At 40.3% G+C, this 20,000-nt stretch overlaps 1 protein-coding gene across 1 annotated transcript in view; it reads left to right on the forward strand.

Moving 5' to 3' along the window:
• The window catches only part of LOC143021522 (RIMS-binding protein 2-like), a 164,297-nt gene that overhangs the window by 56,875 nt on the left and 87,422 nt on the right, over nucleotides 1-20,000 (forward strand). Inside the window, exons 8-11 of the mRNA XM_076179111.1 lie at nucleotides 1,190-1,401; nucleotides 3,014-3,257; nucleotides 5,128-5,259; nucleotides 17,336-17,506. Of these exons, the coding sequence (XP_076035226.1) occupies nucleotides 1,190-1,401; nucleotides 3,014-3,257; nucleotides 5,128-5,259; nucleotides 17,336-17,506 (759 nt within the window). The remainder of the gene's footprint in view (nucleotides 1-1,189; nucleotides 1,402-3,013; nucleotides 3,258-5,127; nucleotides 5,260-17,335; nucleotides 17,507-20,000) is intronic.

A 20,000-nucleotide genomic window follows, 5' to 3' on the forward strand; every position in this document is an offset into this window, starting at 1 on the left:
AACTCCATATCATTAGTGAATCACTATTGGACAATCCGTCGGTCATTCATCCTCTGATACGCTACAACATCCCCCCACACTGGCGCGTGCTTAAGGTCTGTGTCATGGTTAGCATGTTTTGCAAGTTAAAATAAGTTGACTTTTAGAGACGATATTACTAGTTATCCATGCAGTTGGCAATCTAATGGATCTCATAGATGAATCACAACTCCCCTCCACTCCCCCCCCCTCCCTCCCCTGAAGCCTTGGGCAGACTCCTTGCTCCTCTTCGCAACCCAAGGAGCGATGGAGACGAGTGAAAATCACTCGTATTGTTCAAATGCGAGGCAATGGCATGTCAGAGAAATGGATGGATAGATGGATGGACGGATGGATAGATGGATGGATGGATGGATGGATGATGGAGGGGTCGTCAGATCCTGTGTGGTGGACTCGATCATAGACATTCCTGTTTTTTTTTTTTTGTTTTTTTGTTTGTTTTTTTTTCATGGACAGTCGCGATCAAAAATTCTGCTGTACCACCAGTTTTTTACCGCTGAGTAAATTCAACGTTTGTTGCTGAGCATTTGGTATATTCTTTTGTACAAGAATTTGCTTTCCCTATGAAGTAAATACTGTATATAGAGGCATATCAAATAGTCAGCAACAAATGCTGAAAAGCACAGGAAAATCGACTACTTGTAACAGCAGCTGTTCCCTCCTTTCTGTATATACTGTATATATATATATATATATATATATATATATATATATATATGTATATGTATATATATATATATATATATATATATACTTTTTTTTTCTTTTTTCTTTTTTCTTTTCTTTTTTTGGCAGCTGCCCGCAAGCCAAACTCTTATTCAAATGTTACCAACACCACCACTGTGATCACCACCCCGACCATCTCCACCACCTCCTCCACCACCACCACCACCACTAACAACCTTCATCTCCACCACGTCCACAAACCAAGCCACCACCACCACCACCACCACCACCTGCCCCCGACCGCGGCGCAAGGTACAAGGCTCATGTGTCCTTGCGGCTGGTAGTAGTGTAGCCAACTGTACAACAGCTCTCGTTCGTACGTATGTTGCCGCAAATTCTGCTGCTGCTGCTGTCGGCGCCTGATGCTGCTGCTGCTTGCCCTGCATGGATATAGACTAGCTGACGCAACCTCTCTCTTAACTAGACCTCTTCTTCTCGGTGCTAGTCCCGCCTCCTGTGCAGTTAACGCTCGAGCGGCAACTCAACAAGAGCATTCTCATTGGCTGGAACCCGCCACCCGACGCGCCCCCGGGGACCATCGAGTCGTACCACGTCTACGTCGGCGGACTCCTCAAGACGACCGTCAAAGCCAATGAGCGTACCCGGGCGCTCGTCGAAGGCGTCGACTCCACCAGGGTGAGTACGTCACGAGCTGGGCAGAAGAGGTCGTTTGAGTACGTCACGAGCTGGGCAGAAGAGGTCGTTGAGCTGTCAAGGCCGGATAAAGGGTTAGATAGCTGGGCAGAAGAGGTCATTAAGCTGTCACAGCCGGATAAAGGATTAGATAGCTGGTTAAAAGGGGCCATTAAGCTGTCACAAATGGATGAAGGGTTAGATAGCTGGGCAGAAGAGGTCGTAGAGCTGTCAAGGCCTTATAAAGGGTTAGATAGTTGGGCAGAAGATGTCATTAAGCTGTCACGGCCGGATAAAGGATTAGATAGCTGGTCAGAAGCAGTCATTAAGCTATCACAAATGGATAAAGGGTTAGATAGCTGGGCAGAAGAGGTCGCTGAGCTGTCAAGGCCGGATAAAGGGTTAGATAGCTGGTTAAAAGGGGCCATTAAGCTGTCACAAATGGATAAAGGGTTAGATAGCTGGGCAGAAAAGGTCGTTGAGCTGTCAAGGCCGGATAAAGGGTTAGATAGCTGGTCAGAAGAGGTCATTAACCTGTCACAGCCAGATAAAGGGTTAGATAGCTGGTCAGAAGCAGTCATTAAGCTGTCACAGCTGGATAAAGGGTTGAATCCTTATCAGGATAGAGAGTACCCTCATCTGGGATTTGATTTATTACAAAGGATTACAAAGGCAAAGCATGCCGACAGGAGACCTTTTGATCCATATCTAGGTCGGATGCAAAAAAAAAAAAAAAAAAAAAAAAAAAAAAAAAAAAAAAAAAAAATATAAAAAAAAATCATATTAATAATAAATTAAAACTATAACAATGGCGATGGTCAGGAAAATATGCATAAAGCACTGCTGCTGTCCGACAAAGTATTAAAGCGTCTGGACAAATAACATAGTCGTAAGGTTGTCATTGTTTCGTTGATGGTTATACAGTCACCTCAGTCTGAGGGAACTACACTTTGGAGCTCTTAATGTGTGTAGCTACTCGCTTCTTGTGTGTGTGTGTGTGTGTGTGTGTGTGTGTGTGTGTGTGTGTGTGTGTGTGTGTGTGTGTGTGTGTGTGTGTGTGTGTGTGTGTATGTGTGTGTGTGTGTATGTGTGTGTCTGTGTTTGTGTGTGTGTGTGTGTGTGTGTGTGTGTGTGTGTGTGTGTGTGTGTCTCTGTGTTTGTGTGTGTGTGTGTGTGTGTGTGTGTGTGTGTCTGTGTTTGTGTGTGTGTGTGTGTGTGTGTGTGTGTGTGTGTGTGTGTGTGTGTGTGTGTGTGTGTGTGTGTGTGTGTGTGTGCGTGTGTATGTGTGTGTGTGTGTGTGTGTGTGTGTGTTTGTGTTAGTGTGTGTGCGCGCGCGCCTGCTCTCTGTCATAATTCATCTCTTTTCCAAAAGTTCCAGGTTGTGTGTCCTAAGTAAACAAGACTGTACATATCACATTTCTGTGGCTGTTTAAAAAAAAAGACAAAAAAATAGATGTTGAAAAGCATATACGGGTAGTTTCAACCGATAAGATAATTTTGGTGAAAGAGTGTGCGACGCCATCTATTGTTCTCACCGAGTTGCCCCCGTTCTCTTTCTCTCCCCAAGTAACCTCCGTTTTCTTTCTCCCCTTGACGTCCTTCCTGTGGCGCTCAGCTCCATCGGATAAGCGTTCGATCGGTGACCCCAAACCGTAGGACGTCCCGGGATGCGGCCTGCACCATGGTCATCGGCAAGGACGCTCCCGTGGGCCCCACTGGGGTCAAGGCCATGTCCATTACCTCGACATCGGCGGTCATTTCCTGGATGCCATCAAATTCCAACTTCCAGCACACCGTCTGCGTCAACAACGTCGAGGTCCGGACGGTTAAACCAGGAGTCTACCGCCACACGATTACGGGTGAGTTGGCTCAACTTGTGACGTAACAACACCTCGTTTTGGTTTGGATGTCGCCGGGCGATTTTACTTGGATGTTTTGTACTCTTTCCCTGGAGTGTGCATGCGCCTGATGTCTGGTGGATGCTACCTCCCGTTAGCACTATAGCGTGAGGTCTACCGTTTCCATACATTTATTTTAGCGATAAACACATATTTTGAACATATCCTAGGAATGACTTAGATAATTTCATTTCTAATTACATTCATATCAAATGAAGAAATGTAAAAATAAACATGTTATCATATATTTCCATACATTTATTCTAGCGATACACACTTCGTACATCTTTTAAGAATGACACAAATAGGTTAGGTTAGGTTAGGTTAGGTTGGGACAGGTCACGTGGACAGCTCACGTTTTTTATGTATTTGGGCAGGACACATGTTTGATGGACAGGTGAGGGGAGCTTCCCGGAAGAACGCGAATCACGCGGTTGACCTCAGTTTGCGCCTGGCTATACTCGTTGCATCGAGAAATGGCCGTTAGGGCGGAGCACTGGGAGTCCCCCTGTGGTGCCACATATAATTATTTTATCATTTTATTTTATTTTATAATTCTATTTTATAATTTTATAATGTTGCCACATATAATTATATTGTAATTTTTTGTCACACACCACTACTGAGTAAAAATCAAAGCAATGTTTTCTATACAAAGGTTTCGTTTCCTCGAGTCTAGACATGGCATATAAGCAAGAGAGAGCGACGTCGCCGCTACATCTAATCTCTGGCCCCGGCCCCCTCACACTGCATTCAGAAAACATTGCATCCACACTCGCACGTTCTCGCCATGGATGCTCATGTGTGGCAACACCGGGAAATCTCATAGCCCCGCCTTAGCGGTCATTTCTCGTTGCGCTGACTATAGGCGACATATGGCGGTAGATCTCACGCTATAGTAGTACCGTCTGGTGTCCCTTTGCTAAGGAAGGGGATAAAGGGACATAATCGTTTCACCGCGATTTGGTACTCGCGCTTGTGATGTTAATCATTATTTTCACCCGGGAGATCCCCCCCTCCCCCCCGGCCCTCCTCTTTAACTAATTCCTCCCTCAACCCGACAACGTGAACCGGTTTCAACCGGTTGAATTCCGCCTCACGACAAAGTCCGCCCTCTCAGCTGCATTAGATGGTCTGCCCTTAGTTTAAACAAATGCTATAAAGTATGCCACCGGGTTGAAGATTTGCGGAAAGTCCGAGTTCGATGATGCATTTCAATCTTGCACTCACTCTACAACTTTATTCGGTTGAGGGAGAGCTCATACGTGATGAGAAAAGTGAAATCTAGATAAAATAGCTCGCGTTACCTACACATATTACAGGTTGGTCCAAATGTCTTGTTAGCCCTACCAATAGAGGAACAAGTATTACAGTAATACAAAACACATGCCCTTGATTCAATCTATTTACTGTAAGAAGAATAGAACAAAATAAGAACACTGGAACAAAATGTTCCATCGCAGTATTGTCATCTTCGAGCTGGTTTGCCGAATCCTTCGGTGACGTCATGTCGCACAGCCCCCGTTATGCTCTTGCCTGAATGCACACGCTCATGTGCCCATACACTTACAAGCAGCCTGAATCCAGGACATGTATTTTGTATTACTGTAATACAAGATACATACAAGATATTCAGACCACTCTGTATCTTCATCTTTTCGGTGCCATGGATATCTCGTTTCATGCGCGAGTGGGCAGAATTCAAATCCCCGGAGTAGACAGCAATATGAATGCTGGTAGTGAGGATTCACGCGTTACGCGTGTTTGCACTTCATCAAGCGCTCTACATATATCAGTGCGACAGGCTGCAACTAACCTCTCCCTCCGTCAGGTCTGTCCCCGAACACAACGTACCGAGTCACCATCAAGGCCAAGAACCTGCGAGCTCCTCAGTTCGATGAGAAGACGGTTCGGCAGCAAGAGCGTTTGGCCACGACCATCGAGTTCAGGACGCTCCCAAAAGGTACGTACACACACACACACAGACAGTTTTGTTTATGCTAGATTTCAGAGCCAATGAACATTCTTTTCTCCCTCTGGAAGTGTAGCCTCAATGGTCCCCAGACGAAGCTGAAGATATCTTGTCAACTTCGATTGTACTTTTTTCGTCGTTTAAGAAGACCATATAACCATCTATCCCCCTCCCACTCATCCTTCTCCTATAGGCTAGCAACATATATATATATATATATATATATATATATATATATATATATATATATATATATACATATATATACGTATGTATAATCATTAAAATTAGTCCAGTCTGTTCCTGTTCTTTTGATTTTGGAGAACTTGATAAACACATCAACACTGGCTGGGCTAGTGGCTTCTCTCAAGGCAAAGACGCTGTAGATGAAAATAAAAATTGTATGTGTGGTGGGGTTGAGGTTTGGCGTGGACGTGTGTGTGTGTGTGTGTGTGTGTGTGTGTGTGTGTGTGTGTGTGTGTGTGTGTGTGTGTGTGTGTGTGTGTGTTTGTGTTTGTGTGTTGGACTGTGATCGACAGCTATTTCCCTCCTGGAAGAGAGCTCAGAGCTCGTAGGTCCGATCTGTGGGTAATGCTATGGGACCTCCGTAGTGGCAGACAGCGTGAGAGGTGTGTGTGTGTGTGTGTGTGTGTGTGTGTGTGTGTGTGTGTGTGATCGTGTGCGAGAATATAAGGGTGTGTGTGGTCGTGTTTAATTTACTTTCAAAAGGCAAAAACATCTTATTTCGATCGAACAAATATAAACAATGCAAAGAAATTACTTTTAAAAACATGCAATTTAGTAAGTGTATAACGTAATGTTTTATGTAATTCTAATAATGAATGTGGTAGATATGAACATGGTTGTCCTGTTATTGTTATTTCCTTTGTGTAGTATGTTCAGTATCAATAATATCGTTCTTTGCGGACTTCCTAAGATTCAGTTTACGTTGGAAATGTGTACTGACAGAATCCCTGCCCATATATAGATAACAGAATGGAATAAATGCATATGTAAAGCATTCATACAAGTACACGTGTGTATGTGTGTGTGTGTGAGAGAGAGAGAGAGAGAGAGAGAGAGAGAGAGAGAGAGAGAGAAAAGGAAGTCTAAAATTACAATTGAGTAAATACATACTAATATCGATATGACTATTCTGAACTTTGTTTTAATCATCTTTATGCATGATTGTACTTTCTTATCTGACAAATGGTCCGTTTGGATTAATAATGGTTACCTTATCATTTCATTTGGCATACAGGCTGGAGAGGTAAGTAGTACTTTCCACATACGTAATAAATTTAATAGTTTTCCTTTACTTTTGTATTTCATGAATAAACTACTACTCTTTACATCTGTGTTTGTGTAAATTTCTTGAATTTTCTATTAAAAATGTCATGAAAACTAATTTTTTCATAATGTTTACATTTCCATTATTTTTAAAATGCTAGGTAAAAATTCTCTTCCCTATAAAGTCTACATTTACAGTTTCTTTTAAAAAGGTTAGCTTAGCACCTCTTCCTATATAATGTCTACTATTTCTCGTGTTTGAAAAGCTAGTTTACTCGCTTCTTCATAATGTGATATTTCTTACACCATTTAGAAAAGGCTAGCCATTTTCTTCCGTGTAATGTTTACATTTCCCATGTATTTACAAGGACTAGCCTAGCACTTCTTTCCTATCTATGTTCGCTTTTCTCATATTTCTTAAAATGGGTAGTCTAGCACTTCTTTATTATAGCTGTGTGTTAGTAGGATTTAATTCTTTCATTGAGATTTCTAAACCTAAGCATCATTTTCTCTTGTCTAATCTCGTATTATCCCTAAAAGGATCCTCGTTTACTTCTGCCAGATTCTTGTATGTGATGAAAGCCATTTTTGTCTTCCGTTCTTATGACTGTCTGTTTGCTCTTTGTTTTAGAAAGAAATGGACTCAAAGTGAAACTATGTACAGCCACGAATTATTTTTTATTCAATATCAACATATTTCACAAATTCATGCACCTCTGAAAACAGAATTAGAAATAAATGACATATGTATATGATATATATATACTACCAAATTATTACTTCACATTGCAGCTTCCAGAATATCAAGAGATTTTCATTTAATGTCATGGAAATTGAATTCATGAAAACTAAAAACTAAGAAACGGAAGTTAGGTTACGTCATATGAGACCTTAGAGGGAATGTGGGAGTGGAGAATCTCTAGAAAGAAAATGTGGTTATCATTCCTTGCAGAGGGAGTAAACGTTGGAAAAATAAAGGTTGGAAGACTTAGGAATTAGTGAGGTGAATTGGGAATGTATAAGAAGGAGGTAGGTTATAACTGGAGCCTTAGAAATGACAAGTAAATGTATCTTCATAACTGGAAGGAAGGGAGGTGCGTGTCCCGATTAGATGTTCACATTACCCCTTTTAACATGAGGACGTAATTCATAGTATTTTTTGTACTAATTAATGCCAGGCAATCGTAATCAAATAAGAAATGGACTTAAGCGTTAGAGATTTAAGGCAGAGCACTAGAAAGTTTAAGGTGGCGGAGATGAAATATATTTAGCTTTCATGGATCTGAAGAAAATGTACGATAGTCTGGATGAAAAGAAGAAAAATTATGGGTAAGGATAGTACTCCTTACCCATAATTTTTCTTCTTTTCAGACCAGAGAGTAAGAGATCTGAACTGATCGTGCTTTGCACGACGCAGACTCGCATTCAAATCCAACGGTTACCGGTAACTTCCGCTCGCCCAGAAAGCACGACTACATACAGTAGGTAACGATTTTGGTCGCGACTTAATGTATTAAAATAGGGGTTTAAAGGGAAACTGATGAATGCGGTACATACTATGGATTGCTTAACGAAATTTACACATATCCATGTATAGCGACGAAATCAAGTAGTTTATTGTTGAGGCAGGACTGAAATTTTGAAACGCGCGAATGGAGGATCGAAACCAAGAAGTGTGGAAGTGAAGGGAAAATTAGGTTCTAGATAAAATAATATGGGAATGATTTGCAGGGACACGGTGAAGAAATGCACCAGATTTCTATGTTGAGGGCAGTTTTGAGAATGAAAGAAGATAAGGGTAAATTTGAGTAGGAACAATATTATAAAAAGCAGCCAGAATAAGATGAAAAGTGTCACATAGTATGGGAAGGGTTAATGAAGATAGGCTAAGAGCCTTTCGCTACGAATGGAATACCACGAAGATGAATGAAATAGATTATCAGCAGCTGTCATAAGGGTATCCACCCAGAAGTACGGGAGTGGTTAAAAGGGGCTGAGGTCAAAAGTGGACGGAGAAGGTCGATACATTATAGCCCTCCTCTCGAGTGTATAAAGAAAGAGCAAAGGGCGGTTAGGCTGACGTGTGCAAATAGGATGTATTAATGAACAGGCAAATATTATTTGAAACAAAGATGGTGAAGCAGAAATATATATTAAGACAGATATTTCTGTATAGGAGTAAGTTGTGAGGTGCGGGTCAGGAAAAATGTGAGTGTCATGTTTTCAGGGTGGTCAAGTTACTTAGTAAACTATTACAAGACAATGAGTGGAAACACACAAGCGATTTTGTGCGGAGGATCACTGAAAAAAAATCATTCACGATGGATCTTTTAGAAAGAGGAGAAAAGGTTAATTGGCTTTACAGTTTTTGGGTTAGATATTAAATTAATTCTATACATAAAGATTAGACGAAAGGCACATGTAGCATTTAGTAATTGTCAAGTGCGTTGTTTGTTTGTTTGTTGAAAAATTATGACCGGTACATGAGAAACAGTATACTGCAAAGGCACAGCATCAGGGAAAATGTACGTATACGCATATATTTCCATACACTTGTGGACACAAACTGGATAATCTATTATATCGTAACCTCATGATTTCCATTTTGTTTCAAAATGAAAAATTATTTGCGAACACAGTTTATTTCTAATTGCAGATGAAGGTAGTAGTTCCTCAGGTCGGAGATGTGGTGAATAGATTTTCTATTTATTGTTTATTTATCATTTATTACTTATTATTTAATGTTTATGTTTTTATCTCACCTCATTTTTTTCGCAGTTTGGCAATGGCTTGATATAAATGTCTGATATTTGCATTTTATATGTTGGCAGCCTTAATTATCTGCCAAATGACTTTGCAATCCGCTGTTTTACGACCTCCTTTCATATGACACTACCCTGGTCATTCTATAACGATGCATTTTTTGTATATGTTTATAGTACAAAAGCAATACCAAAATTGCCATTCATATATTCTATTTGTATTTTCCATCTAAAAATAAATGATGACTGATGAGACCTTTCTAACTATGGGGAGGGAGGGTGAATCTTTATGTGATATGGCATCGACATGGTGGTGCTGGTGGATGTAGGCTTTAAATTTCACCCCGTATCAAATCCACCAAAAACGTTATACAATGGCAGAGGAAGCACAAACACGTCGAGCCAGGCCCAGGGACAGTCGACTACATATTTTATTGGAGGAGCTCATGAGTTTTAAAATGAATGTAGCGATTCTAAGGTAAGAAAAAAAAAGTGGGGCAAATGTGAGAGCAGTAGTGAGGGTTACACCTACTGCTGGTAAAGCCCCACCACGGCAGTGTAGTAGGACGCATAGCTAGCCGACTACAAACTGTTTTTTTTGTTGTTTTTTTATGAGTTACCTCGGCTGATGACTATATGATGCAGTTCAAATTAAAACACATCTTGGACCTTATTTATCACTGCAATATACGCTTCTATTGAGGATTGTGAGCTTGAAGAGATGTATGCATAGCTTGACCCTACCGTCGACCAGTCCCCCTCACAGAATACATTTATTGTTCTGAGTGACTTCAATTACTCCAGTGCAGTTACTGACACCAACAAAGCTGACTCTGGAACCAAAAGTACTAACAGTTCTTTCATTCTGAATTTTGCAAATACCAGTACTTAGAGGACTGCTGGTTCCTGGTTTCAGAGACGAGAACCACAGCTATGGACTTTGTATGGCAATACCAGATATTTAGCAAAGGTTGATCACATCCTTGCTATTACGTATTGAAGGATCCTACAGAGCTGCAAGGTTTGCTAGTCTGAGTTCTTTGGGGCAAGTGGTTGCAATAATGCTGCTTCCTGTCAAGTCTTTGGAGAATCCTGAAATATAATCCAGAATTTAATCTGGAAAAACTCAGGGATAATGCGTGTGCTCAAGAGTATGCTATGGCAGTCTCAAATCGATTTGAAGTGTTTGGCTCCATTGAAGAACTTAAAGTACTGTGGGATACCTTCAGACGTGAAACTCTGAAAGCTGTTTGGGAATACAACAAAGTGTTCCAGGTCGAGGAATGGTGTTGTATTGTTAGGGAGCTGGACGAATACAGGACTCTGAAGAGGCGGCCTGGAGCTTCCTTAAGGAGGGATAAGTAAAAATATATCCAGGAAATCATTCAGGATGTTGAGGGGCATTTCACTGCGAATGGCTTCAGGCCTTTTTACTGGCCCCTTAATAAAATCCGCTCCAAATATGTGACCCGAGCGAACACTTTTCGACCAGCTCATGGGCAGCTAGTGTCAGACATGGAAGGGTGTAGAGCTCGATGGGCCAAGTATTTTGACCAGTTGTACATGACTGACCACGGTCAGCTTCCTTTGGCAGTTGATCGAGTAACAGTTGCCAGTCCACAGATAAATAAAACTTCGCTCTCTATAAGTAAGGTCAGAGAGGCTGTAAGCTGAAGTGTGGATAGGCTCTGGGATTTGCAACGTCAGTGCGGAGTTGGTGAAAATCAGAGGTGAGGTCATGATCAGTGGGTTATATGTTTGCCGTTCGGCAGAAAGGTACCGTTCGACCTGACTGTAAAAAAAATGGTCATTCCTACCTGGAATGGGGAAGGGAACTGGCAGGATTGCAACAATTACTGTAATATCTTATATCTCAGTGTGCTGGGCAAGGCGCTCGCCATCTGCTGACATGGGTTTACTCCCATCTGCTGACATGGGTTTGCTACCATCTGCTAAAGTTCTAGAGTCCTGAGCAGTTCTATGTGTTCTTGTGGCGTGCCAACACGAGTTTCAACAGGGGATGCTTGGAGTCTTTTGGTTGAAAAATAAATACGTTTAATCCAGTGCATTGTGAAGCTCTGAAATCTTCTGTAGATCCATGGGGTTTTTACGAGGATGAATGACCTGATAACTGGCCTATATTCTAAGGCAGAAAATACCATGAAGTACGGGGGAATCGTGTTCTGCTACTTTACCGATGATTCAGGAACATGACAGGGGTGCGTCTTCACCCCGACACCTTTCAACACTTGCATGGACTTGTTGGAAATAGTTGTCGACCAGTGTCACTATAGAGTATCCATTGGCGACACACAGGTGACCAATTTTGTCTTTGCTGATGATGCTATAATTCTGGAGGTGGAGGCTGACGGACGCTTTGCTCCCTTTTAGTGCATCACGCTTGTCCGGCCACTTTTTAACCTCTCAATTCACTCGCACACACTTCTACGTGGTAATGCATTGTCCCCGTGTTGTGCTAAAAGCCTCCGATGAATTTCAACCCCTGACACACCTTCTGACCAGAGAAATCGGGACACTGTTCTATGTTCTTCATTGGTGCATACTGTCAGTGGAGCGGCCATGTTTACATAGTAAAGACAGAAAGCAGAACGGCACGATCAGGTTCAAACTTCGACCACGTGGCCACATCAGTACCAACTACAAGTATGCATGCGCAGAACGCAGTGTGACAATAATACTCTGTTGTGTGTGTATATATATATATATATATATGTGTGTGTGTGTGTGTATATATATATATATATATATATATATATATATATATGTATGTATGTATATGTAATATATATATAATATATGTATATGTATATATATATATACATGTATATGTATATATATTTATAATATACATATATATATACATAATATATATGTGTATATATATATATAATATATATATATATATATATATATGTATATATATATATATGTATATATATACTCCGTCTGGGATATTGGTTATATGTCATTAGGTTAAAATCTGCTCAGTAGCATGCAGCTGATACTTTAGGGTCTATATGGGATGCCCCTACAGACCAGATCCACACATCATTTTGTCTTTGATACAGGAAATCTCTATTCATAGAGAAATTATGCTACTTTATTATACTGGGACTGTTCCTCCATTATGCTGTCGCCCCACTCTTCATGCTGTCCTGTACCACTTCTCTTAATATACATTTCCTTTTTCGTCGAACCCTGTGGTAGGGGAGAAAGAATGCTGCCACTGAGTGTTCGCACGTGAGTCGTAAAAGGCAACAAACACAGGACGGGGATGGGACTAGGTATCTTACTCTCTGTAGCTCCAAAGATGTGGTGCAAATAAGAATAAAAGGGAAGAGATAGGCAGTATGTGAAAAGAAAGATGGATGTGTTGGTATTGAGTGAAACTAAGTTGAAAGGGAGGGGCGATTTTGAGTTTACAAGTTTAATTGGGAAGTTGTCAGAAATGAAGAGAGGACGAGGGAGAGAAGGGCTAATAGAGAGATAATAATGGAAGAGACGGCAGGAAGAGGAAGATGGGCAGAATATTTTAGGGAACTGCTAAATATGAAGGCGAATATAGAGGGAAAGGTAGTTGCAGTGGGAAGCGCTAAGAATATGACAGTGATGAATTAGGAAAATAGAGGAGAAATAAGAGAAGATGAGGTGACAGCAGCTATTAAAATGACGAGATCAGATAAGGTACCTGGGTTAAATGGGTGTCATGTGGAGTGTCTAAAAAAGGGAGGTACACTGATGGTGTACTGGCTGGTGAGGTTGTTTACTGTTTATCTGAAAGAGGGTAGAGTGCCAGAGGACTGGAGGAGTGCCTGTGTAGTTCTTCTTTACAAGGGAAAAGGGGACAGGTGTGAGTGTAGTAGTTTCTGAGGGAACAGTTTGTTAAGCGTAGCTGGGAAGGCTTATGAGAGGGTTTCTCTTGGCTTGATCAATTGCTATATTTAACAATGAATGCACTGCCAGGTCAGTTGAACAAATCCAAATGAATGTGGACATTTTTAGCTTTGCAGTACCTCATCTCGTGTGGTGTCTGGTACGGATAATCACCACCAAATTTTCCAGAAGCTTTGATCGAATGTACTCGTTTTGTTTTGCACCTGGAAGTCTGATTAAGATGAGTCGCGGTTAAGTGTTCTTCCTTCATATTGCGTAGTCATGAATACTTTTCATACCTTTGATGTTGTGCCAGGTGGAAAAAACGAGATGTGTTTTTTTTTTCTCTCCTCTTTTTTTTTTATAGCACGGGCCTTTGTGACGACCTTTGTGGTCTAGGCTGAATTTTGAGCTAAAGACATCAGATGGAAAGGAGAAATGGTCAGGATTTCCTTCACCATCTTTGTACCTATTATGCCTTAACCTTTTGTAGAATGACTTGTATTCTCATATAGTGCTCCATGTGACTCCATGAAGTTATTTTGCATTCCCCTTTTTTTTCATATTCTTTCAGATGACTTTTTTTCTCTCTTCTGTTTTTGTGACATCCTTCAAGTCAAATTTTTGTGTGGATTTCTCAACTGTAAGCAAAGCTTTTTGCTCTCCAACCCCGTTTGCTCATACTTTTTATGGTAAAAAAAAATCTATTCCTCGTTCTTTTTTTCATTTTCCCCCTACTCTCACATTATTGTTCAACTAATCATTGTTTTTCTTTTTTCTTCTCTTCGACATCAGACCCAAAAGGTAAATAGACAAGCGCAATGGCTGCGAAGAATGTTCTAGAGTAATTTCTTCTAGCACCCTGCATGGCCAAAACAAAACACGCGGCGACGTTTGGGACCGTCCTCTTCCCCTTTTTTTAGTAGTGCTAAGACATATAGATACAAATACAGTACATGAATTTATCAGAAATTGTAGTTCGATTCCCAGTCATGTATTGATTGAAGCACATTGCACCTTATTTAGCTTTTGTTTACGTCTGCACTTAAGCTAGAAAGTAAAAGTGAAGGAATGCGCATTTCAGTCGGATTCGGAGCAGCACATGATTGGCTGAGATTGTAACCAATCATCTGGATACTTTGCTTGAAAAGTATATGAGTAGTTTGGTGGTGAGCCAAATAGATTGGTACAACAGAAAGGCTTACTTTTCCCCTAAGTTTCTGTTAGGATTTCATCAAGGAAATGGTCACAAAGGCTTTGACATTCAACCTTGTGTGACGACATACTGTGAAGAAGTCCTGACGAGACGGAAGCGTTGGAATAAAAAGATTTTTTGTTGCACCTCTTTATGCGTTTTTCTCACCGCCATACATTGCAACGCTTCTTTTTTTAAAGGGATAAAGTGTGGGGACAGTTCAAGTATACAAAATCTGCCCACGCAGGGGGAAGGAACTGCTCATGAGGAGCGTGACACCACCCTATCCTCATAAAAAAAATCACAAAGTTTGAAGACTACGTAACATCAAGTCGACTTCGTTGATATCTTTAAAGGTGGATAGATTTCGTATGCTTAAGCTTTTTTTATGGGGTTGATGAAGAAATAATGTGTGGAACTGCCTACGACCCGTGTTAGCATGAAGGTCGAGTTGAAGTGGACGGTCCTAGACTCCTTGTAAAAGAAGAGGATGGAGGAGCCAGAGTATTTTGTACTAATCACCATTAGTTAGCAAGTAATGATCTCCCTAAATAAACGTTTGCGCCATACAAATCTAAACTATATTCTGTTTCAGCGGGTCTTTCAAAAGTTAGACCCACTTTATGGGGACAAATCTGGCTGGAGTTGTTTCCATAAGCCATTCTCGAACCCTTTGAAACAGATTTTAGCGACTCGAGACTGCTTCAAGAGGGAACTTGGACCTCAACAATATAGATAGAAGACTCCTTGTAAGACCTAGGTCACTACCATTTCACTGTAGAAGACGATTTGGACTTATCAGTATAGTTTATTCAATGTAGGGCCAGATTCAAACCGGTACATCGAGAGTCCGTCCCAATAGGTTCTACAGAAATCAGTCATATACAATACAGACAAGAATTCTTTAGTACAAGAACGGAAATATATACAGTACAGTAACTGTGTGCGAAAGAATGTATGATTGAATGCATGGATGTACTATAAATGCACATATATATATATATACATATATATATATATATATATATATATATATATATATATATATATATTAATATTACTCTCCCGATATGGATCCTAAACTCTAGATCTTCATGTACATGGATTAATAAGCTCCGCCGCTGGGACTCGAACCCTTGCATGAGTGACTCCTTCTTACTAAGCAAAGACGATACCATTACGCCACTCATGACCATACAAAATGAAACGAACCAGAACACGACCTGGCAAATGGATTGATGAGCTCCGACGCCGGGACTCGAACCTTAATAATCCATTTGTCACAACGACACACAACTTGTCGGATGGTACGCCAGGATAAAGACTCAATAGAATTAGAATACAGATTGCGACACGCAGTGGCCTCGGTGGAACGACCAACTCGTGCTCTAGGCCGTTTCGTTTTCTATGGTCAGGCGTGGTGTAATGTTATCGCCCTTTCCTTGTACTAATGAGTTGATCATGCAAGGATTCGAGTCCTAGGGGCGGAGTTTAATCCATTTCTCATAACGACACACACACACACACACACACACACACACACACACACACACACACATATATATATATATATATATATATATATATATATATATATATATATATATATATATATATATATATGCGCGTATGTTATAAACATCTATAAACTGTGTGTGTGTGTGTGTGTGTGTGTGTGTGTGTGTGTGTGTGTGTCTGTGTGTGTATGTGTATCTGCCTGAGTGTGTGTGTATATGTGTATGTCTGTGCGTGCTTCTGTGTGTGTGTGTGTGTGTGTGCATGTGTGTACGATTGTTTGTGTGTGTACGTGTGTGTGTCTGTGTGTGGTGTATTTGTGTACAAACATGCACATATACATATATATGCTCACATGTTTATATATATATGTATATATATATACATATATATATATATATATATATACATACTCGTATATATGCATATATTTGTGTATATAAATGAGGATAATGTGTACATGACATATAGTGCATGTCCATATGAGAGCATTTTCATAATTAATTCCCTATATGCATTTATATCTTGTACATTTTTACTTGTATATATGCCGGGTTGAATGTGTTCTTTTATTTATATTTTTTCTCATGTATAGTCATGTATATACGTATCGGAGGAATGAATGTTTTATAACGTTTTGTTCGTAAGTAAATGTAAAGACAATGGAGAATTTACGTAGAGATGTTTTTTTGCGTCCACTTACTTCTGCTTCCCCTGTGTTGCATTTTTAAAGAGTGTAATTTTAGCGTTTCCTACTTGTGCGAACAGTTAGGATTGGCTGCGCAAAACACACTTCATATAATGTCTATAGCCCACACCATAAACTGTCGTTTATAAATATATTAGGCTTTTGCTTAAATGTTTCCTTTTCTCATCATCTTATGTTTTTGTACTTAAAATACAGTTAATCTTGTTTTACAACCTAAATTCTTAATGTAGTGTTCTCCTGTTTTAGTCCTATTTTCTTAATAACAACTGGATGAATTCAATTTTGGTTTATCAGTTAAGTATGCATCAAAGAGGCATTCTGTATAGTCATATGTAAATAAACTGTGTTGTTCCTTCAATATATTCCATGAATCATTTTACTAATTTACAGCTTGGAAATGTTTATTTTTAGATTGCATGGGGGCTGGATTTTTTATTGACTTTTATGAACGTAAATAACACAAAAGTACTACGTGCAGCAATGTAAACCTAGATATGTCGTTTCATCAACTCTAGATGTCTAGTTTTATTAGTTCAATCTAAGGTGATAACACGGTTGACTTCACTTCGTACCAAGTAGAGACTGTTCCCCCTGAAAGGGATTTTAGAATAAAGAATATACATATATACAATAAAAAAAAACTCGTTGACTTCGAAAATGGAAGCTTTGTATATAGAGTCTGGCTTCTCCATCCCATGCCAGGTTCGTCAACAGCATCACGGGCTGCCACTACTAGGTGTCAGCAAATGCCGAGGGGAACGGTTATTGCCAATGCTTTGAGAGCACCAGGCAATGGAGAGTCTTGGTTATGGTGTGATTTGGTAGAAAACTCCGACTTGACGGCTTCGCAGGCACCTCCACGGATAGTTGATGGTAGTAGGCGACTCAATCTCGCGCACTTCAAGTATTTTTGGGGGGAAATAGAGTCAAGGGGGCACGCGAACGCTTCTCTTACCCTTTTTCTTCGTTACCATTCTGCGTCTCTTCCCGACCCCGTTTACATTTATTATTATTATTATTATCTTGCCTGATTGGTTTCTCCCCCCCCCCCTGCTGTCTTGTTTCTCAGCATTCTATTCTAAATGTGGCTTGGTCATTTTTTCTGGGATTAGATGTTGCTTAGTTTGTTTGTTTCACGGCACCAATGTAATTCTTCTCAAGTCATTTCTTCGACAACACCAGCACCTGTCTACAGTTTGTTGTTTCTGCACAATCGTAAACAGCACCAGTGGCATCTAAAAAAAACCCTGCGACGTCAACACCTGTACATTAACTCGTAGCATAAAAAATATTCTAGTCACTCAGTGGATCGTCATATCTGCAGGAATAAATGCACTCTCTTTCCCTTCCCATCACCAACCCAGTCCTTCCGCCAGTGGGTTTAATCTATTCGCTGTAGTGACGCCCCTTATGACGAACTAAATTGCCTGACTTCAGGCAAAATAAAATCGTCAGAGTATGTTTCCATAGTGAAGGGGTTCATCTACATATTCTCAACCTCTTTACTATGGAAACCGTCCCGAAATCTTCTGAAGAGTACGTCACCGTAGCATTGTGGTTAATCTTACCCACCTCTCTGAACCTTCGACTTGATTTTCTCACCTTTGCAACCCTCACGAGCACCTTGTGACCCTCTGCACCTTTATCCACCTCATAGTCAACCTATAATGTCACCAGCACCCTTATCCCTTTCACGTTACAACTCATATAAGTAATTTAGTTCCCCAGCCCACGTCCTAAATGGGTAATGTACTGTCCACTCAGAGCGCGCCGTGACTGTACTGGTAACAGATCGTCCCTTCAGTGGGCGAAACTGTCGTAGATCACCCGCGCAGTCAAGACGAGTTTTGATTGGACATGCCTTGGCCGGACGTTGTGCTGGCCAATTAGAAAACGATATGGATGGTTATAGCATTTCTTTCACTATACTATATGATCCTCGAGAGCGCCTCATCCTAACAGTATTTCCTCTATAACAGCCAACTCTTCTAGTCAACGACCCCACCAGAGATGGCACACTAATGTGGTTATATGTAGTATCACAGGATCTTTTGAGACACAAAACACCTTCCTCCTACTCTTATATATGCACAACCCTCTACCTCAACACTCTAACTCATCTCTTCACCTCAAAATAGAAAATAAATCGAAATGTATGTGATAGTAACCCACAGAGCTCCAGTGACGCTCAGAGCATCCAAATGTACAAACATCCAGAGCACGGTTTTGGTAACAAGCACATTCAAACTCTCAAAAGCACACAATTAAAAGGATCCGTGCACCTTATAGTATGAACATGATGCACACTCCTGTATCAATATATAAACAATTCCCCTACAAAAAGACAGGATGAATTATGTGCGGATTTGTATAAAAAAGAAAGCACACACACACGTTCACACACACGCAAATATACAACTAAAGGACGCACACACTAATTTAGTAATAGTATATTGACTTCTCATCCGAGTAGTCCGGGTTCGAGTCCTGAAACGAACGCACGCACGCACGCACACAAACACACACATATACACACTGAAAAAAGCAACCCAGCTAAAGAACCAAGCACGTAGTAGGGTAGTTAGGAGTCCCGGCCTAGTGTGGGTATGTTTAAATAATGCATTGAATTGTCGAATTTGAAATGAGTGATGTAAAGTGATAAAAGATTTTGCAATTCAGAATGCAAGTGGAACGTCAGCAGTTTGAAATTACGCCAATCACAAATGGAAGTGATGAACTGGTAGTTACCAGCATACCCGAAGAATATAGTGATTATAATACTGTAGAATTACGGTTGCGTTGAGTAATTCGGATCAACAGAAAACGACAATAGTAACTGTGAACGACGTTTTACAAAAAATAGTGGAGGCTATGATGCAGACCAGAAACGACATGAAAACATTCATGAAACAAGTGTTCAAGGCGACAAAAATTAATTCTTTGAAAAGTAAATTAAGGAATTAAAAGGTAAATATAAAATAAGAGAAAAGGAAATTAAGTTGCAGGGAAGAGTGAAATAATGAACAAGAAGGCTAGAGACAACGACAAAAATAAAAATATTAGAGAAACCAAAGACACAAAGGGCAGTTAAAATTCCCATTGGGACGAATAAAGTTATGAAGAATTATGAAACAAGAAAAAAAGAGGTTATATGAAGGCAGAGGTGACGAGAGTACTTAAAAGTAGAGAAACGTTGATGAGAGAAAAGGTAGATGAACATAATGTGATTTGCCGAAATAAAACTAAACGAAAATGTTCTGGTAGGTGAAGGAAAGTATAACAAGAAGTAAGACAGGAGAGGAAAAATGGGAAATGGTGCGACGGCAGAGGTAAAAAATCATCAATGTGGAAGAAAGGGAAATAGAAA

Source organism: Oratosquilla oratoria, chromosome 42, assembly GCF_046742065.1.
Source record: "Oratosquilla oratoria isolate Oo_2021 chromosome 42, ASM4674206v1, whole genome shotgun sequence".
Classification (NCBI taxonomy): Eukaryota; Metazoa; Arthropoda; class Malacostraca; order Stomatopoda; family Squillidae; genus Oratosquilla; species Oratosquilla oratoria.